This window comes from Bos indicus x Bos taurus, chromosome 19 (assembly GCF_003369695.1).
Source record: "Bos indicus x Bos taurus breed Angus x Brahman F1 hybrid chromosome 19, Bos_hybrid_MaternalHap_v2.0, whole genome shotgun sequence".
In the NCBI taxonomy this organism is placed as follows: Eukaryota; Metazoa; Chordata; class Mammalia; order Artiodactyla; family Bovidae; genus Bos; species Bos indicus x Bos taurus.
Genome location: NC_040094.1, coordinates 6,170,034 through 6,188,543, shown reverse-complemented (window position 1 = coordinate 6,188,543; position 18,510 = coordinate 6,170,034). Strand labels below are relative to the sequence as shown.

The following is an 18,510-nucleotide window of genomic DNA, read 5'->3' as shown; positions in this document are numbered from 1 at the left end:
CAACTGGTGTATCAGTTTTCCTGACTTCTGTGAATATCAGAAAAGGCAATGGCACTCCACTCCAGTACTCTTGCCTGGAAAATCCTATGGACAGAGGAGCCTGGCAGGCTGCAGTCCATGGGGTCGCTGAGGGTCCGACATGACTGAGCGACTTCACTTCACTTTTCACTTTCATGCATTGGAGAAGGAAATGGCAACCGATTCCAGTGTTCTTGCCTGGAGAATCCCAGGGATGGGGGAGCCTGGTGGGTTGCTGTCTATAGGGCCGCAGAATCGGACACGACTGAAGTGACGTAGCAGCAGCAGCAGCAGCTTCTATGAATATAGAATCTATATATTTAGAAAAATAAATAATGTATCTTTTTGCCAAAATTAAACTACATACAGTGCTTTCTATTCTATGTCTTTGTGTCCAACTCTTCGCGACCTCATGGACTATAGTCTGCCAGGCCTCCCAGACCTCATCTTCTCCTGAACTTTACCCAAGTTCATGTCCATTGCATCAGTGATGCCATCCAGCCATCTCATCCTCTGATGCCCTCTTCTCCTTCTGCCCTCAGTTTTTCCCAGTGTCAGGGACTTTTCCAATGTGTCGGTTGTTCGCATTAGATGACCAAAATACTGGAGTTTCAGCTTCAGCATTAGTCCCTCCAACAAGTATTCAGGGTTGATTTCCCTTAAAATTGACTGGTTTGATCTCCTTGCTGTCCAATGGGCTTTCAGGAGTCCTCTCCAGCACCACAGTTCAAAGGCATCAGTTCTTTGGTGTTCTGTCTTCTTTATGGTCCAGCTCTCACAACCGTATGTGACCACTGGGAAGACCACTGCCTTGATGGTATGGACCTATGTCGGATGAGTAATGTCTTACTTTTCAACATCCTGTCTAGGTTTGTCATAGTTTTCCTGCTAAGAAGCAACGTCTTCTGATTTCATGGCCACAGTCACCATCTGCAGTGATTTTACAACCCAAGAGGAAATCTGTCACTACTTCCACCTTTTCCCCTTCTATTTGCCATGAAGGAATGGGGCTGGATGCCATGATCAGTTTTTTTTTTTTTTTTTTAATATTTAGTCTTAAGCCTTAAGCTGGCTCTTTCACTGTCTTCCTTCACCCTCATCAAGAGGTTCCTTAGCTCCTCTTTGCTTTCTGCCATTAGAGAGGTTATCATCTGCATATCTGAGGTTTATTTTTCTCCTGCCTATCTTGAATCCAGCTTGTAACTCATGCAGCCGGGCATTTCTCATGATGTGCTCAGGTATAGGTTAAATAAACAGGATGACAGCAGACAACCCTGTTGTACTCCTTTCTCAATCTTGAACCATTAAGTCTGGTATTCCCATCTCTTTAAGAGCTTTCCACAGTTTATGATCCACACAGTCAAAGGCTTTAGCACAGTCAATGAAACAGGTAAGACGTTTTTCTGGAATTCCCTTGCTTTCTCTATTATCCGGTGAATGTTGGAAATCTGATTTCTGGTTCCTCTGCCTTTTTTAAACCCAGCTTGGACACCTGGAAGTTCTTGGCTCACAAAATGCTGAAGCCTAGCACACAAGATTTTAAGCATGACCTTACTAGCATGGAAGATGAGTGCAACTGTCTAATGGTTAGCACGTTCTTTAGTACCACCCTTCTTGGAAACTGGGATAAGGACTGACCTTTTGCAGTCCTGTGGCCACTGCTGCGTCTTCCAGATTTGCTGACATATTGAGTGCAACACCTTGATGACATCATCCTTTAAGGTTCTGAATTGTTCGACTGGAATTCCATCGCATCCACTAGCTTTATTAACAGCAGTGCTTCCAAAGGCCCACTTGACTTTGCTCTCCATAATCTCTGGCTCTGGGTGACTGACCACACGATTGAAGCAATCTGGTTCATTAAGCTCTTTTCTGTATAGTTCTTCCATGTATTCTTACCATCTCTTCTTGATCTCTTCAGTGTCTACTAGGTCTCTACCATTTCTGTCCTTTATTGTGCCCATCTTTGCACAAAATGTTGCCTTGATATTTCTAATTTTCCTGAAGAGATCTCCAGTCTTTCCCCTTATTTATTTTTTCTAGTTTTATGTACTGTTCATTTAATAAGGCCTTCTTGTCTCCGTGCTATTCTTTGGAACTCTTCATTTAGTTGGATATACTTTTCCCTTTCTCCCTTTTCACTTTTTGTCTTTCTTCAGCTATTTGTAAAGCCTCCTCAGATAACTGCTTTGCCTTCTTGCTTTTCTTTTCCTTTGAGATGGTTTTGATCGCTGCCTCCTATAAAATATTACCTATCTCTGTTCATAGTTCAAAATTATTAAAATACTAGATAGAAAATAACAAATCACGTTGTTTTCACACCTTATTCAAGATTCTACTTTGAATCCAGTCACTGAGCAGCTCTAGCTGCATGCAACAAATTCTGACAAATTCTCTTCTCTGTTACAAACGTTTTCTAATTTTTCTAATTTTCCTTGTTATGGCTTCTTAGATACACCCATCATTTAAAAGTGGACATTTAATTTCCAAATACATGAGATTTTTAAAGTACCTTTGATATTAATTTCTCATTACATGCTTTCTTCTCCGCAATCATCCTCTGTGTTTCTTCAGCTTTTCAACTTTATTGAGACTTTCAATGGCTAAGTCAAAGATCTCTCCTGGTAAATGTCATATTGCACTTAAAAATATGTGGGTTATTTTCAAATACCTTTTGATGTTGATTTCTAACATAATTCAGACTCTGTATGATTTCAATAGATTTAGACCATGACATTTTTGCACCTTGTTTTATATTCCTGGGTATGTTAAAGTGTCTCCTGGTTTACAGTCTATACGAATTTGAATAGAATTCATATCCTGCCATTGTGTGAAAATATAATAAATCTTAATTATGTTGAATTGGTTCATAGTGCTTTACAGGTCTACTATATCATTCTACTTTTCTGTCTATTCATTCTATTAATTTTTGAGAGTTTGATATTGAAACTCCAACTATTAATAAAAATTTTACTTTATGTACTTAAAAGTAATTGTAGTATATATTGGAATAATATGTAACTTTGTTCTGCATTTTCTAATTCTCCTGTAAATGTGTTATCATACTTTTACTATTTAAATAACAAAAAAGAAAGAAAAAGAAAAAATAAATTAGAAACTCAATGGTTAAGTGAGGTTAGGAGGTGACTGCAAAGAAAGTGAATTAGAGAAACAATGCCTCACTAAAGTCAAATAGTGGGTAATTATAAGCATGTAAGCTTGGAAGAAAAGTTATGACCAACCTAGATAGCATACTGAAAAGCAGAGACATTACTTTGTCAACAAAGGTCCGTCTAGTCAAGGCTATGGTTTTTCCAGTAGTCATGTATGGATGCAAGAGTTGGACTGTGAGGAAAGCTAAGCGCCGAAGAATTGATGCTTTTGAACTGTGGCGTTGGAGAAGACTCTTGAGAGTCCCTTGGACTGCAAGGAGATCCAACCAGTCCATTCTAAAGGAGATCAGCCCTGGGTGTTCTTTGGAAGGAATGATGCTAAAGCTGAAACTCCAGTACTTTGGCCACCTCATGCGAAGAATTGATTCATTGGAAAAGACTCCGATGCTGGGAGGGATTGGGGGCAGGAGGAGAAGGGGACGACAGAGGATGAGATGGCTGGATGGCATCACTGACTCAATAGACGTGAGTTTGAGTGAACTCCGGGAGATGGTGATGGACAGGGAGGCCTGGTATGCTGCGATTCATGGGGTCGCAAAGAGTTGGACATGACTGAGCGACTGAACTGAACTGAAGCTGGGAAGGGGCTAATCAGAGTTAAAGTGTTAAGTATATAAGTACCTTGTATGTCTGAAAGAAAGGTAAAGATTCTGATTAACTTAAGACTAAGTTCAAGATGAATGTTAAAATTTTAAGGTAACCAATAAGATTACCAAGAAAAGACTTAATTTCTAAACATGATGGACAAGAATAAAAATAAAATACAAAAACCAATGACCAAAAAATCAAACATAATCAAACCAAAAAATACAATAAAGATGGAGGGGGGGCAAAGGGATTTAAAAAAGTAACAAAGAAAAATTTTAAATTAAGACAGGATAAAGAAGTAAAAATGCATTATAATAAGATTAACTGTAAAGTATATGGAACAATGGAAACACTTCCATAAGACTGGTAGGAATGAAAATTTGTACAGTTACTTTAAGAAAAAAAAATACAACAATCGAACAATTAGTTTCTGAGTATACACTATGAGTCAAATGCTTTTCTAGGAGATGAGGAAACAGAAGGAAAATTTTAACAGTAACTTAAGCAAAGCTGAAAGCAAACACTTTGATCTCGTTAGTATTTTAGCAATTAACTTGTGAAAAGCATATAAATGATACTCAACATTTGGAATAGCATTACCTATTGAGGAAAGAGGTATATATGATCAAGAAGAAAGGCACAGGCAATATCAAAGATTCTCATTCTTACCTGGGTGGTGGGTACATGTGTATTTGTTTTATTATTCTTTAAACTTTAGACATAAAATTCAATCATTCTTGCATATAGTTAATATTTTCATATAAAGAAATAAAAACAATTTTACAAAAATAATGCAAATAAAATATCCATCACAGAAGGTACTCAATATACAGTGGTTCTTATTATATTAAGCAATAATAATACTGAAAAATGCAATTAACTACAGTGTAAATTGCTCCTGAGCTAAACGGTAACAGATGAAAGTTTTGCTGAAAGTAAAATTTACTCTGGAAGAACACAGCATGTCAGTGAGGGAGGTAAGCTCATAAATTTACACTGGAAGTAATTTGATGGGAGATGAAGATGGCAGAGTAGGAGGACATGGAGCTCACCTCTTTCCACAAGCACATAAAAAATACATTGACATATGGAACAATTCTCAAGGAAAAATAACTGGGAACTGGTATAAGGACCTTCATACAACTGATACTGAAAGAAAGATAATGGCTAACTGTGCAGGACAGGAAGAGAAGTGATAGGGTTGGACCTATGCCTGTGGTTGGGAACTTAGAGGAAAAGAGAGATCACATGGACGGACATTCATCCTGGAAGTGAGTGGGCTGAACCGCAGACTGGGTGTCCCAGTCCCGGTCTGGGGAGACACAAGCCCCCGTGGGTACTGGGAGAACTGCAAGAATAGACAGAAAGGGTAGAGGAGCCTAGAGTCCACTCAAGAGGAGTGGGCAGGTACTAGCGCAGGATGGAGAGAGGTCTGCCCTAGCAGCTGCCGCCTTGCTGTGCTCCTCAGTCCAAGCAGAGAGAACACCCAGTCCCACTCACTCTACGTCACAGCATGTACTGGACCTGGGGCACCCAAGACTTGGGAAAAGACTTGGCTTAGGGATGCAGAGGTGACCTGGGGGTGCAGGGTGTAGCCCAGGTAGGCAGTGGTGGCTTGCTCAAGAAGTGCCCCCAAAACAGCCCACATTTAGGACGGTAGCATGGAGGCAGACTTCCTGCACCTGCCTCGCTAAGTATACTGGCCTACGCTGAGCAAACACCCCAGCTCGGCTCACTCTAAGCCACAGGACAGCACTAGATCTGTGGGGACCACGACCAGGGAAAGGGGCGAATGTGGGTTGCATCTGAGCAGGGGTGCTGTTGTCTGTAGAGGCAGACTTAGACCTCTGTAAATATACAGGCCCACTTGCTGCAGGACTCCCCTCCTTTGGGGCAAAGGCCCCAGTGCAAGAAGTAAAAATACATACTAAGGGAAACAGCCAGTTCTAGCCTGACCTTCAGGGATTCTGCTTTGGCAACATGGGAGCAAATCCTGCCCCTGACAGGGTGGTGACATTCAGTGAGCAGAGAAGTCCCATCTCATACCCTGTGCAGGCTCTAGCTCCTCCATCACCAGCCACACCCCCTACCAAAGTGACAGGAGCCAGCACACCCTGAGGAAAGATGTGATAGGCACCCGTATCAAATCCAGCCCTCCCACTAAAGACACTGGGCACATGCAGTTTGCATAGGGATGCTCTCACATAAGAATACTCCCTCAAGACCACAACAGGTACATCGTTCATCTAAATTCACAAAGACAGAGAAAATTAAAATGAAAAGACAGAGGAACTACTCTCAAATGAAAGAGTAAGAGAAAATCCCTGCAGAAAGTAAATAATGAAACAGAAATAATTTTCCAGATAAAGATTTTAAAACATTGCTAACTGAATTAGGGAAAATAATTTATCTAAACACAGATCATTTGAACAAGGAACTAAAAAATATAAAAAACATACAGTTGAAAACAGATAATTAATTAAATATCTGAAATAAAAAAAAAAAAACTCTAAAAGAAATGGATGCAAACTAAATGACACAGAAAAATGCATTTGTGATCTGGAAGATATAATAATGGAAATCATCCAATCAAAATAGCAGTTAGAAAGGCAAATTTTAAAAAGTAATATATGACATCTTTGGGATAACACTAAGTATGCCAATATTCACATTATAGGGTTTCCTATAATGTGAGAAGAGAAGCGAGAGGAAAAACGGGTATCAAAAGTATATGTGATTAAGTTGTGGCTGTAAGATTTCCCAGACTGAAGGAAGGAAACATTATCTGGGCATAGGCAGCACAGAGGTTCATTAAAAAGATGCACCCAAACATACCTATGGTAAGATATGCCATAATTAAAATGGTAAAAGTTAAAGAGACAGTTCTAAAAGCAGCAAGAAAAAAACAAAGAGTCGTATACAAGGGAAATATCCATAAGGCTAACAGTTGATTTTTTTGTAGAAACTTTGCCAGTAAGAAGGGAGTAGCATGTATATTCAAAATGTGGAGACTCTACCCAACCATATTGTCATGTAGAAAAAAAGGAGAGATGATTTCTCAGATAAGCAAAAACTGAATGAATTCAGTAATACCAGATCTACCCTTAAAAAAAAATGCTGAAGGATCTTTTCTAAGATGCCTCTAAGGAAATAAGCATCTATAGGAAAGGATAAAGCCCATTAGAAAAGACAGATATATAATAGAGATCACAGTTTACTTAAATAAACCAATATGTGGATTAAAAGATAAAAAACTATAAAAGCAACTCTATTGTAGATAGTTAAGGGATAAACATTAACATGTAAAATTTGAGATCAAAACCAAATATGGGGGAGGAGAGAAAAAAATGTAGGTCTTCCAGAACACATTTGAATTTAAACGTCTTTCAGTTTAAATGAAGTAGATATAACTTTGGCTCAACATACATGAATCCCATGGTAACCTCAGAGCAAAAACTTACAAACCACAATGGGAAAAGAAAAAAAAGAAGAAACAGAGAAGAGCTACAAAAACGACAAAAAAGTGATAAGATGGCAGTAAGTAATTTCAGTTCAGTTCAGTTGCTCAGGTGTGTCTGACTCTTTGCAACCGCATGGACTGCACCACTCTAGGCTTCCCTGTCCATCACCGACTCCTAGAGCCTATCAATAATTACTGTAAATGTCAATAGAATAAACACTCCAATCAAAAGACATAGGATGGCTGATTGGATAAAAATACAAAATCCTTCAATACACTGTCTAGAAAAGAATCACTTCAGGGTTAAAGACACATACAGACTGAAAGTGACGGGATAGAAAATAGCTATTCCATGCAAAATGAAAATGCCAAGAAAGTGGTAGCAGTGTGTGTATCAGACAAAACAGACTTTAAAAGAAAGGTTATCACAAAAGACAAAGAAGAACACTGTTAAGTCGCTCGCTCAGTCGTGTCCGACTCTTTTGTGACCCCGTGTACCGTAGCCCACCAGGCTCCTCCATCCATGGGATTCTCCAGGCAAGAATACTGGAGTGGGTTGCCATTTCCTTCTCCAGGGGATCTTCCTGACCCAGGGATTGAACCCAGGTCTCCCGCATTGCAGGCAGATGCTTTGACCCCTGAGCCACCAGGGAAGCCCTATGTAATAATAAAGGAATCAATATAAGAAGATATTACACTCATTAACGTATGCACCTAATAATGGGAGGACCTAAATATATAAAGCAAATATTAACAGAGACAAATGAAGAAAATAACAATAGTACAATAACAGTGAACTTTAACATCCTGCTGACATTAATGGACAAATTATCCAAACAGAAAATCAATAATTGGTCCAATAATCAATAGGACCTATTGATTAGGTCCTAATTGTCCTTATTGTCCTAATTGTTATTAGGACCTAATCAATAGGTCCTGTTGATTAGTACCCAATCAATAAGGTCCTAGAGTTGGATTTAATTGATACCTACAGGACACTTCATTCCCCCCAAAGGAAGCATATGCATTCTTTGCAAGTATGCATGAAATGTTCTCTATGACAGATCACATACTCAACACAAAATAAATCTGAACAAATCTAAAAAATTACATCAAGCATCTTTTCTGACCACAATGGTCTTAAACTAGGAATCAACCACAGAAAGAAAAATACAAAAAGAATAAACACATGGAGACTAAACAACATGCTATTAAAATGGGTCAATGATGAAATCAAAGAGAAATTAGAAAATACCTCAAAACAAATAAAAATGAAAATATAACTTTATAAAATCTTTGAGATCTTTAAAAGGAAAAAAAAACAAAAACCAAAAACAGTTCTAAGAGGGAAGTTCACAGTGATACAGGTCTTTCTCAAGAAATAAACAACCTAACTTACCACCCACAAGAATTAGCAGAAGAACAAACAAAGCCAAAGCCAAAGCCAAAGCCAGCAGAAGGAAGGAAATTATTATTTCCACAGAGGAAATAAAATAGAGATAAAAAAAAGACAATTAAAGGATACATAAAATTGACAAATGTGTATCCTGGCTCACCAAGAAGAAAAAAGAGGACCCAAATAAACAAATTAAGAAATGAAACAGGTGAAATAATAACTGACACCACAGAAATACAAAAAATCATGAGAATACTATAAACAGTTATATGCCAATAAACTGGACACCCTACAAGAAACAGACAAATTTCTAGAAACATATAACCTGCTAAGACTGAGTCAAGAAGACAACAGACAATTTGAACAATCACTAGAAATAAAATAGAATCTGTAATAAAAATAATAGAATCTGCAAACAAACGTCCAGGACCAACCAAACAGCTTCACCGGGGAATTCTACCAAACATATAAAGAACTTATACTTATCCTTCTCGAGCTATTTCAAAACATTTGAAGAGGAGGGAGCACTCCCAAATTCATTCTACAAGGCCACCACTACTGTGATATCAAAACCAGACAAAGATGTCTCAAAAAAATTATGTGTCAATATCATCGATGAATACAGATGCAAAATCCTCAAAAAATATTAGCAAACCAAATCCAATAATACATAAAAAAGATTATACACCGTGATTAAGTTGGATTCATTCCAGGGGCACAAAGATGATTCAGTGTATGCAAATCAATCAATGGGATATACCACATTAGCCAAAGGAAAGATAAAAATCACATGATCACCTCAAAAGACGCAAAAAAGCACATGACAAAATACAACATCCATTCATGATTAAAACTTGCATCAAAGTGGATATAGAAAGAACACATCTGAACATAGTAAAGGCCATTTGCAACAAACACAAACCCAAGATAATACTAACTGATGAAAAGCTAAATTACTTCATGCTAAATTCAGGAACATGACAAGAATGCCCACTGTAACCACTTCTTCTTAAATATTAAAACTTCTAACCACAGCAATAAGACAAGAAAGAGAAATGAAAGGTATCCAAGTTGAAAGTGAAAACATAAAACTGTCACCATTTGCAGATGACATCTGAGAGTCATCTGTTCTATAGAAAGAAAACCCTAAAGTCTCTACAGAAAACTTTTAGAACTAATAAATGATTTTAACAAGGTAGTAGGAAAAAAGATTAATATACAGAATTATGTTGTGGTTTATAAACTAATAATGAAATATCAGAAAGAGAATCCTTTTAAAATCCATATCAGAAAGAAAAAAATACCTAGGAATAATCTTACAGTGAAAGTATACTCTGAAAACTAATAAAACAACAATGAAGGAAATTGAAGTTGATATAAAGTAGAGTAAGAGATTTATAGATTTAATTCAATCTCTATGAAAATATCAGGACATTTTCACTGTACTAGAAGAAACAATCATAAAATTCATATAGAAACAGGAAAGACCCCAAATGGCCAAATCATCTATAACAAAGGAGTAAGAACATACAATGGAGAAAAGATCATCTCTTAACAAGTGGTTCTGGAAAAACCGAAGTCACATGTAAAATTATGAGATTAGAACACTCTGTCACACCATATACAAAAATAAACTCAAAATGGTTTAAAGACCTAATGTAAGAACAGAAACCATAAAACTCCAAGAAGAGAACACAGGCTGAATACTCTTTGACATAAATTATAGGAATATTATTTTTAATCAGACTCCTAAGGCAAAAGAAATAAAAGCAAAAATAAACAAATGCAACCTAATTAAATTTAAAAGCTTTTGTCCAACAAAGGAAACCATAAACAAAATGAAAAGACAACCTATGGAATGGGAAAAAATATTTGTAAATGATGCAACAGACAAGGGATTAATATCCTAAACAAATAAAAAATTCATAAACTCAGTATCAGAAAAAAAAAGACAACTCAATCAAAAAATGGACAGAACACAGAACCTGAATAACCATTTCTCCAAAGAAGACATACAGACAGCTAATAGGCACATGGAAGGACACTCAACAATACTAATTACAAGAAAAATGCAAATCCAAACAATAAAGAGATAATCAGTTCACTCTCGTCAGAATGACTTACCATTGAAAAGGCCTACAAATAATGAATGTTGCAAGGAGATGGACAAACGGGAACCCTTTTACAACTGTTAAAAGCAGTGTAAACAGGTGCTGAAACTTTGGAAAATAGTAAATCGCTTCCTCAAAAAACTGAAATTAGAACTACCATATATGATTCACCAGCTCTACTCCTGGGTATTTATTGGGAAAAAAATGAAAACACTAATTCAAAAAGATACATTCACCCTAATGTTCAGAACAGCACTATTTATAACAGCTATGTCATGTAAGCAACCCAAGTGCCTCTCAACAGATGACTGGATTAAGAAGATGGGTATGTGCTTGTGTTTGTGTGAGTGTACATCTCATGGAATACTACTCAGCCATGAAAAATGAAATCCTGCCATTTGCAGCAACATGGATGGACCTAGAGAATACGCTTAGTGAAATAAGTCAGACAAAGACAAGAATTATATGATACCACATTTGGAATCAAAAATACAATACAAACATATATGCAAAACAGACTCAAAGGTATAGAAAACAAATTTATGATTATCAAAGAGGAGAGGAAAGGGGGAATTAGGGACAAATCTCAGGTATGGGATTAATAGATGTAAGCTGCTATATATAAAAGAGATGAACAGCAAAGATTTACTGTATAGCACAAGGAATTATAGTCATTTTATAATAACCTATAATGGAGTATAATCTGCAAAAATTCTGAATTACAATGCGAGATACTTGAAGCTAATATAATACTGTAAATCCACTACACTTCAATTAGAAAAATGAATTTCAGGTAATGTATCTTTGATTAAAAATAAGTTCCAATAATTTCTTGAATAACTAATATCATCTTTAAACTGTAAATAAAAATGCAAATTTGTCAGACACATAAATGTCCTTAACTTTTTCTGATATCCAAAAAATGATGAATTTTAAAACTGTCACTTCTTAATATATTAGTCACGTACTTCCCAACCTAATACAAAGACCACCTCATTAACTATGTTCAGACACTGGGTACCATTGCTCACTACAGATTTATTCAAATGTTATAGAAATGGCAAGAGTAAAGTAAACATCAGTGAAATGGCATCTGTAACCCAAAGCATCTTTCTCAGGTACAAAAATATAGATAGCAAGGAGGTGCAATAATTTTTCACCTTCAAGCCAACTAAAAAGTATATCCTTATTTCTATGTTTAACCATACCTACGTATAAGTTTAACAATGGGATCAAACAAGACACGTAGTATTAGTTCAGTGTTAGAAATTACTTTCCAGTATATCCTGATATAAAACTGTCTCCCTACACTACTAAAACATGTAGGAGTTCATGAAAACAATGCCCCAGAAACATACATTTCACAGATAATTTCCTCATCAAATTCTAACTTCTCTGCCTTTCTTAAAAATTGTACCCCCCCCCCAATTTTTTGTTAACCTGTTCTGTTAAGAAAAATGATGGATAAGGAAGAAAATAAGATAACTGGGACATTGTTTCTTAAAATAAATTGCAGCCCAGAAAAGAAAAAAATTGTACTGCTTTGGCTAATGACTTAATAACCACACAATCAGTCAACACCTTTTCCTTGTGAAATATTTTATATTACCAATTTCCTAGATACTATATGTAAATACTTATAGGAAACAGAGTAAAAAGATAGAATTTTATTACAAACACTTGAACACATTTATCAATAAATAGGAAATATGTTAAAAATGTAATGGACAATAAAGTTGAATCTGTCTACAAAGTAGCAACTAAAATAGAAGCATCTATTTCAAATTAAACTGATACAGATATTAATACATTAATATGCAACTATTCAAAAAGGTAAGAGTAACTCAGAAAACATGGGTGGATAGAAGATAAAACAGATTTTAGAAAAAAAATTTATTGCATGAAATTTAGTTTCAAACTCTGAGAACAAAGACTGCTCTACTAAATACAGTCACTGAAAATATCTGGAATAAAAGCAGGGAAGAATGTAGGTTACAAAGAATGTAGGTTTCCTTGGCTATAAAACTAATTTTATTTTGCTACAAAAATAATCAATTTGCTTAGGCTAAAAGGAGGACTAAAAGTGGAATACCGATTCAATATGCAAGCAACTTGGAATCAATACAAATTTAGATGATTTTCGTATCTCTAAGAAAATTAATCGTTTTTTTAAAGTATGTGCTAGAAAAATTTAACTAGCTTAATTCAAGGACTAAACACTGCCAGGTAAAGTCATTAGCTGAATAATTTTCTCCTTATCCAGAGGAATGATTAGTATTAAACCTCAGATATTCCAAAATGTATAAAACAGCAATATCATTAAAAAACAGTCGTTATTTATTTTTAGATGTTAACAGATATGGTTTTAAACCTCAAACATTCTATTTTTTGATGATGTTAATGTTACTGATTGTAAAACTTGCCATTATCCAGAACTTACATTTCAGCCACAAAAAGAAAGTAAAACACAGAAAAAGATACTCAGGATTTTGAAGACACAAGGGAGACATATCAAGTATCTAATTAATGAGAAAATTTTATACAGCACAAATCAGATTGGTGTGGTGGTACAGATTTAAGTAGTGGTACAAAGAGATGGCAAGCGTTCACTCGCTGATAAAACACAGAAGATTTCAGGGTACTGTAAAGTGATGTTCAATGCTACAGATGTGCAAAAATGGCAGTTTTGGCCTAAACTATAAACATTAGCAAGAAACTGGACAAAGGAGTTGGAACTGAGTCAGAATTTGAACAATGAGTAAGATTCAAACTGGTGTTGATAAAGGTATTATTAGAGGACCATGCAAAGGTCTGAATATGTGCGTGAATGTTAATGCATAATTACTCTAGCTATGCATTTTTATACTCTTCCTAAATGTAAAAAATCATTATCCACAAAAACTGCCAGGAAAGTAGAGGCTGTGAACCCTTAGCACTATATCCATTTTCATATTTAAAAAACAAACGAACAACCCAAAAACCTTCATATATTTTTGCTGTCAGCTCCCAGGTAACCTGAGAGGAAAAGTTTTAAAATCTTTTTCTGCTTATAATTTTTCTTTTTTAATCATCTTGTTTCTTTTATAAATAGAAATTCTCAATATAAACTTATCCTCTATATGATTTTTTGGGTACATTGCTACCATTTTCTTTTTATCTAGTAGGTTTATATTTTGTTGTTTAGGATTTAGCTTCCCTTCACTTTTTCAAAAATTGAGTAATGGGGTATTACTTCCTTGTACTTATTGCCATTACAGGTTTGAAATCTAATTAACTGCAAATAGATAACTCAAGAAACTAATGGCTCCAATCTTTTATCCTCACAAAGAATGACAATACTTCCTTGCTATAGTTTCACGGAAGAAAGATGAAAAAATTTCAAGTATTTACCATTTCCAGTTTCTCCACCTTAACGCGAACAGACGGATTTAGGGAAATCTTCTTTCCTTGTGGCCCATAGTTATCAGTCCAAGCAGGGGCAATATCTAAGAGACAACAGGGTACACATTAATTGGAAATTTAATTGGAATAGAACTTTTCATTTGACAGGAGGTGTTCTTGGCTCCTGCTGTTCAGTAAGAATTCTGGCTAATCAGTTGGCAGCTTTCACTTTTGTTTTCATTATTTTTTGTTCTTTAAATCTACAATGTATCATATAAACCAGCTTCACTTAAGCCTTAAAAGATGTGGTCTAAAAAGAGTAGCCAATTATGCATTAAGTCCCACAGAAATATTAATTTAAAATACACACATACATCCCACCACTTACCCTGTCATCATAATGCCTTATTAATTGCAAAATGAAAAGAATTTTTTTCTTCCAAACTTAGTAAAATCATATTAGAAATTCAAAAAGGTCATAATTTCTCTTTGGCAAAAGTAGTCTGCTATATGAGTTCTGAAGGTACTATGGAAAAACTCACAAATGCAAACTGTTTCAAGGTTGCACATAAAGTATGATTAGTCTGAGAACTTCTTGAACTGAAAATCCTATTTCTTATTTTACCGAAGGATTGTATTTTGAGGAGCATAAATGATTCTCAAGAGTTGAGTGTCATGCACCTCTCACCCATTCTCTAACGCCTTCCCAGTATACCCTGACTATTTAGACAAGCTCTATCCTTGCTTTATGAGTAAAAACCAGGTGTCCCAAGAGACTAGAATTTGAAAAATTATTTGCCTTAATATGCCACATTTTCTCAGATTTCTGCAATTCATGTCAATCCTTGTATCTAAATTGTCACCATTCTAAATACACTTTTAAATGGTATTTTACTAGTTCTACATAGAAACAAGAGGAAGAGAAAAAACTTTTTAAAATGTCACATTTTTATGCAGTGTTTTAATTTTTTTTTTAATTTCTCAGAGCATCTGTCTCTAAGTACAAAATGATTTGCATTCTCTTTCCTAAGAACATAAGAAGTGCATATGAAAATAAATAGTCTTCCTCTAAACCTTTAACACTTCCTTAACATTCTATGTAAAATCTTGAATATAACTTATAGGTGTCAAGATCATAAAAAAAAAAAAAAACAAAAAACGGTTACTGACTTTTAACTTTAAATGGAATTCAAAGGTTGAGAAAGACTGATTTTAGTATAATAGAATTTTTACAAATTTGACAAAGGCAACAAAGATGCCTTTTTACTGTGATACCTAATTGTTGGCCAAGGGCTAAAAATAAATTATGAATACATTCTTTTTCCTCTTAAGAGAAATTTTTTGCCAAACTTGAAGTGTAGCATAAAAGGTCAGCATGAAGTGGTATGGAAACCCAAGTACGAGATAAGTCAAACCTTATTTTCCATTTTCAGGGTGTGAACATGTGAGTCTTGACAATGACTTTTTAGCCTGGTTCCTGACCTGCCATTAATGCACACTAACACAAGGTGGCCCCACGCTAACTTAAACATGAACTCAGACTGAGACTAACCCTGAGTGTGAATTACTCAATTCAAGCGTGTGTGGAAGGGGTGTAGAGGAGACGCAAGAGAGGGCAGGACAGGGACACATACCAAGGCATGTGTTTTCACTTATGTTTTCCTCAGTTCAGTTCAGTCGTGTCCGACTCTTTGCAATCCCATGAATTGCAGCATGCCAGGCCTCCCTATCCATCACCAATTACCAGAGTTCACTCAAACTCATGTCCATCGAGTCAGTGATGCCACCCAGCCATCGCATCCTCTGTCGTCCCCTTCTCCTCCTGCCCCCAATCCCTCCCAGCATCAGAGTCTTTTCCAATGACTCAACTCTTCGCATGAGGTGGCCAAAGTATTGGAGTTTCAGCTTTAGCATCATTCCTTCCAAAGAACACCCAGGGCTGATCTCCTTTAGGATAGACTGCTTGGATCTCCTTGCAGTCCAAGGGACTCTCAACAGTCTTCTCCAACACCACAGTTCAAAAGCATCAATTCTTCGGTGCTCAGCTTTCTTCACGGTCCAACTCTCACATCCATACATGACCACTGGAAAAACCATAGCCTTGACTAGATGAACCTTTGTTGGCAAAGTAATGTCTCTGCTTTTCAATATGCTATCTAGGTTGGTCATAACTTTCCTACATCCAGGCATAAACATTCCCTATGTCCAACAGTGGATATAAGAGAAGAGTAGCGCAAGAGTTGGACAAGACTTAGCAACTAAACCACCATGCTTACTTTTAGGCAGGCAGTACACTAAGTACTTTATGCACATAAGGGCATTAATCAACAATAACCACAGTGACACAGGTATTATTATTTCCAACTAAAGATGATGAGACCATGACTCCAGAAGGTAAAGAAACTAGCACAAGATCATACGGCAAGTAGGTGACCATGTAGAATTCTAATCTCTTATGACTTCTTAAACCAATTGTTTAAATGTGTCAATATCTTTCATCATCAGTCTTCTCATCCGTAAAGCAGGAGGAATAAAACAGATCACTTTATAGGAACTGTAATGGTAAAATTAAAAACCCTACAAAACTACTATGAAAACCATGCATGCATGTGTGCTAAGTTGCTTCAGTCGTGTCTGACTCTTTGTGACCCCATGGACTGTTACCCGCCAGGCTCCTCTGTCCATGGGGATTTTCCAAGCAATACTGCAGTGAGCTGCCGTGCCCTCCTCCAGGGGTTCTTCCCAACCTAGGAATCAAATCCACATCCCTTAGTCTATCTGCATTTGCAGGTGGGTACTTTACTACTAGTGCCACCTGGGAAGCCCATGTAAACTATAAAGTACTGTTAAGAGTCATACATACAGACAAAGATTAAACAGGAAATTAATGTAAAATTATACTAACCCTCAGTGGTTTACCAAAATCTCTTTTCTAGCCAAGTATCCCCTAAATCTTTACCTTGAACCAAAACTTTAGGAGGATCTAGGCATAAATCATGCATTTGTGCATGCTGTAATTCATGGTAGGTTGATCCGGAAAGCACGCACTTAAGACAATTTTCCTCAACTTCCAGTGTCCCTCTCAGTTTCAGCCTTGAGCGCCTTATTTACTCATGTGGTGGGGGGTTTAGAATTTTCAAACTATGGCTTATTTCTCTTGGATCTTCTCTTACTTTTCTTCTTTTTAGAAGAAAGGAAATAAATGTTTTATGAGTGCAAAAATCAATGCCATTTAATAAATACTACGAACCTTCCCATGGATGTATTTCTCATCACTAGCTTGTTTTCAGTTATAAAAGCCTTACTGTAGGAGAATTAAGGCTTCTGCTGTGGTAAAGTTAAAGTAATGGTTGTCTTTCTTCATGTAATAATTCTTTACTGACTTCCTCAGGAATGTCTTTAGTGTGGTTTTAGCTTCCTCATAAACTCACCCATTATTCAGCTTATGGCAGTAGTAAACAGCTGGATTCTGAATTATGAAATTTATATAACAGAATAGTTTCCAAAGGCATACTCAAGTATAAAGTGGATTTAAAAAATTCTAACCAGTTTTACTGGCTTCCCTGGTAGCTCAGCTGCTAAAGAATCTGCCTGCAATGCAGGAGACGCCGATTCAATTCCTAGGTTGGGAAGATACCTTGGAGAAGGGATAGGTTACCCATTTCAGTATTCTTGGGCTTCCCTGGTGGATGAGATGGTAAAGAATCTGCCTGTAATATGGGAGACCTGGGTTCAGTCCCTAGGTTGGGAAGATCCCCTGGAGGAGGGCATGGCAACACACCCCAGTATTCTCAACTAGAGAACCCCATGGACAGAGGAGCCTGGCGGGCTACAGTCCATGGGGTGACTAAGAGTCAGACATGACTGAGCGACTAACTACATCCAGTTTTACACTTCAGAATGCTTTTGAGATGGGAACAGGGGTAGATTTGCTTCATTAAGTTTATTTTTGTTGAGATTATATTAACACTCATATATTTTTAAGATTAATAAATACCAGCTGGCTGAAGGAGTTTAGATGTGGCAGTTAAGGATCTAATTTGGGAATTTATAAATAACTACTTTAAACAAGTCACAATGTATGTCAGTTACCTACAGAATTTAGAGTTGACTCTGTTTTTTCCCCTCAGAAGAATCTTGTCTAATACATTCGTGTGGAAGAAAATGGTTCGTCCTAAAGTCAATTCCATTTCAACTCTAGAAAAATTTCCCATTCTAATTGCATTTTAATATTTACATAGAGCTTACTCACTCAAATTTTTCAGTAGATTATTTTTCTACAACAAAATCAAGCATCATTTCTTATAGTCACTGATGTAAATCTACCCCAGTTTATTCATTACTGTAGGATCTCCTTGCTCTAATTGGAGTTGCCTCCTAGGA

At 36.4% G+C, this 18,510-nt stretch overlaps 1 protein-coding gene across 6 annotated transcripts in view; it reads right to left on the bottom strand.

Annotated features, from left to right (window-relative positions):
* Positions 1-18,510, bottom strand: part of STXBP4 (syntaxin binding protein 4) — a 249,819-nt gene that overhangs the window by 176,924 nt on the left and 54,385 nt on the right. For all 6 annotated transcript variants that reach the window (XM_027516895.1, XM_027516894.1, XM_027516897.1 and 3 more), the window contains one exon: positions 14,137-14,231. In XM_027516895.1, coding sequence (XP_027372696.1) covers positions 14,137-14,231 — 95 coding nt within the window. The remainder of the gene's footprint in view (positions 1-14,136; positions 14,232-18,510) is intronic.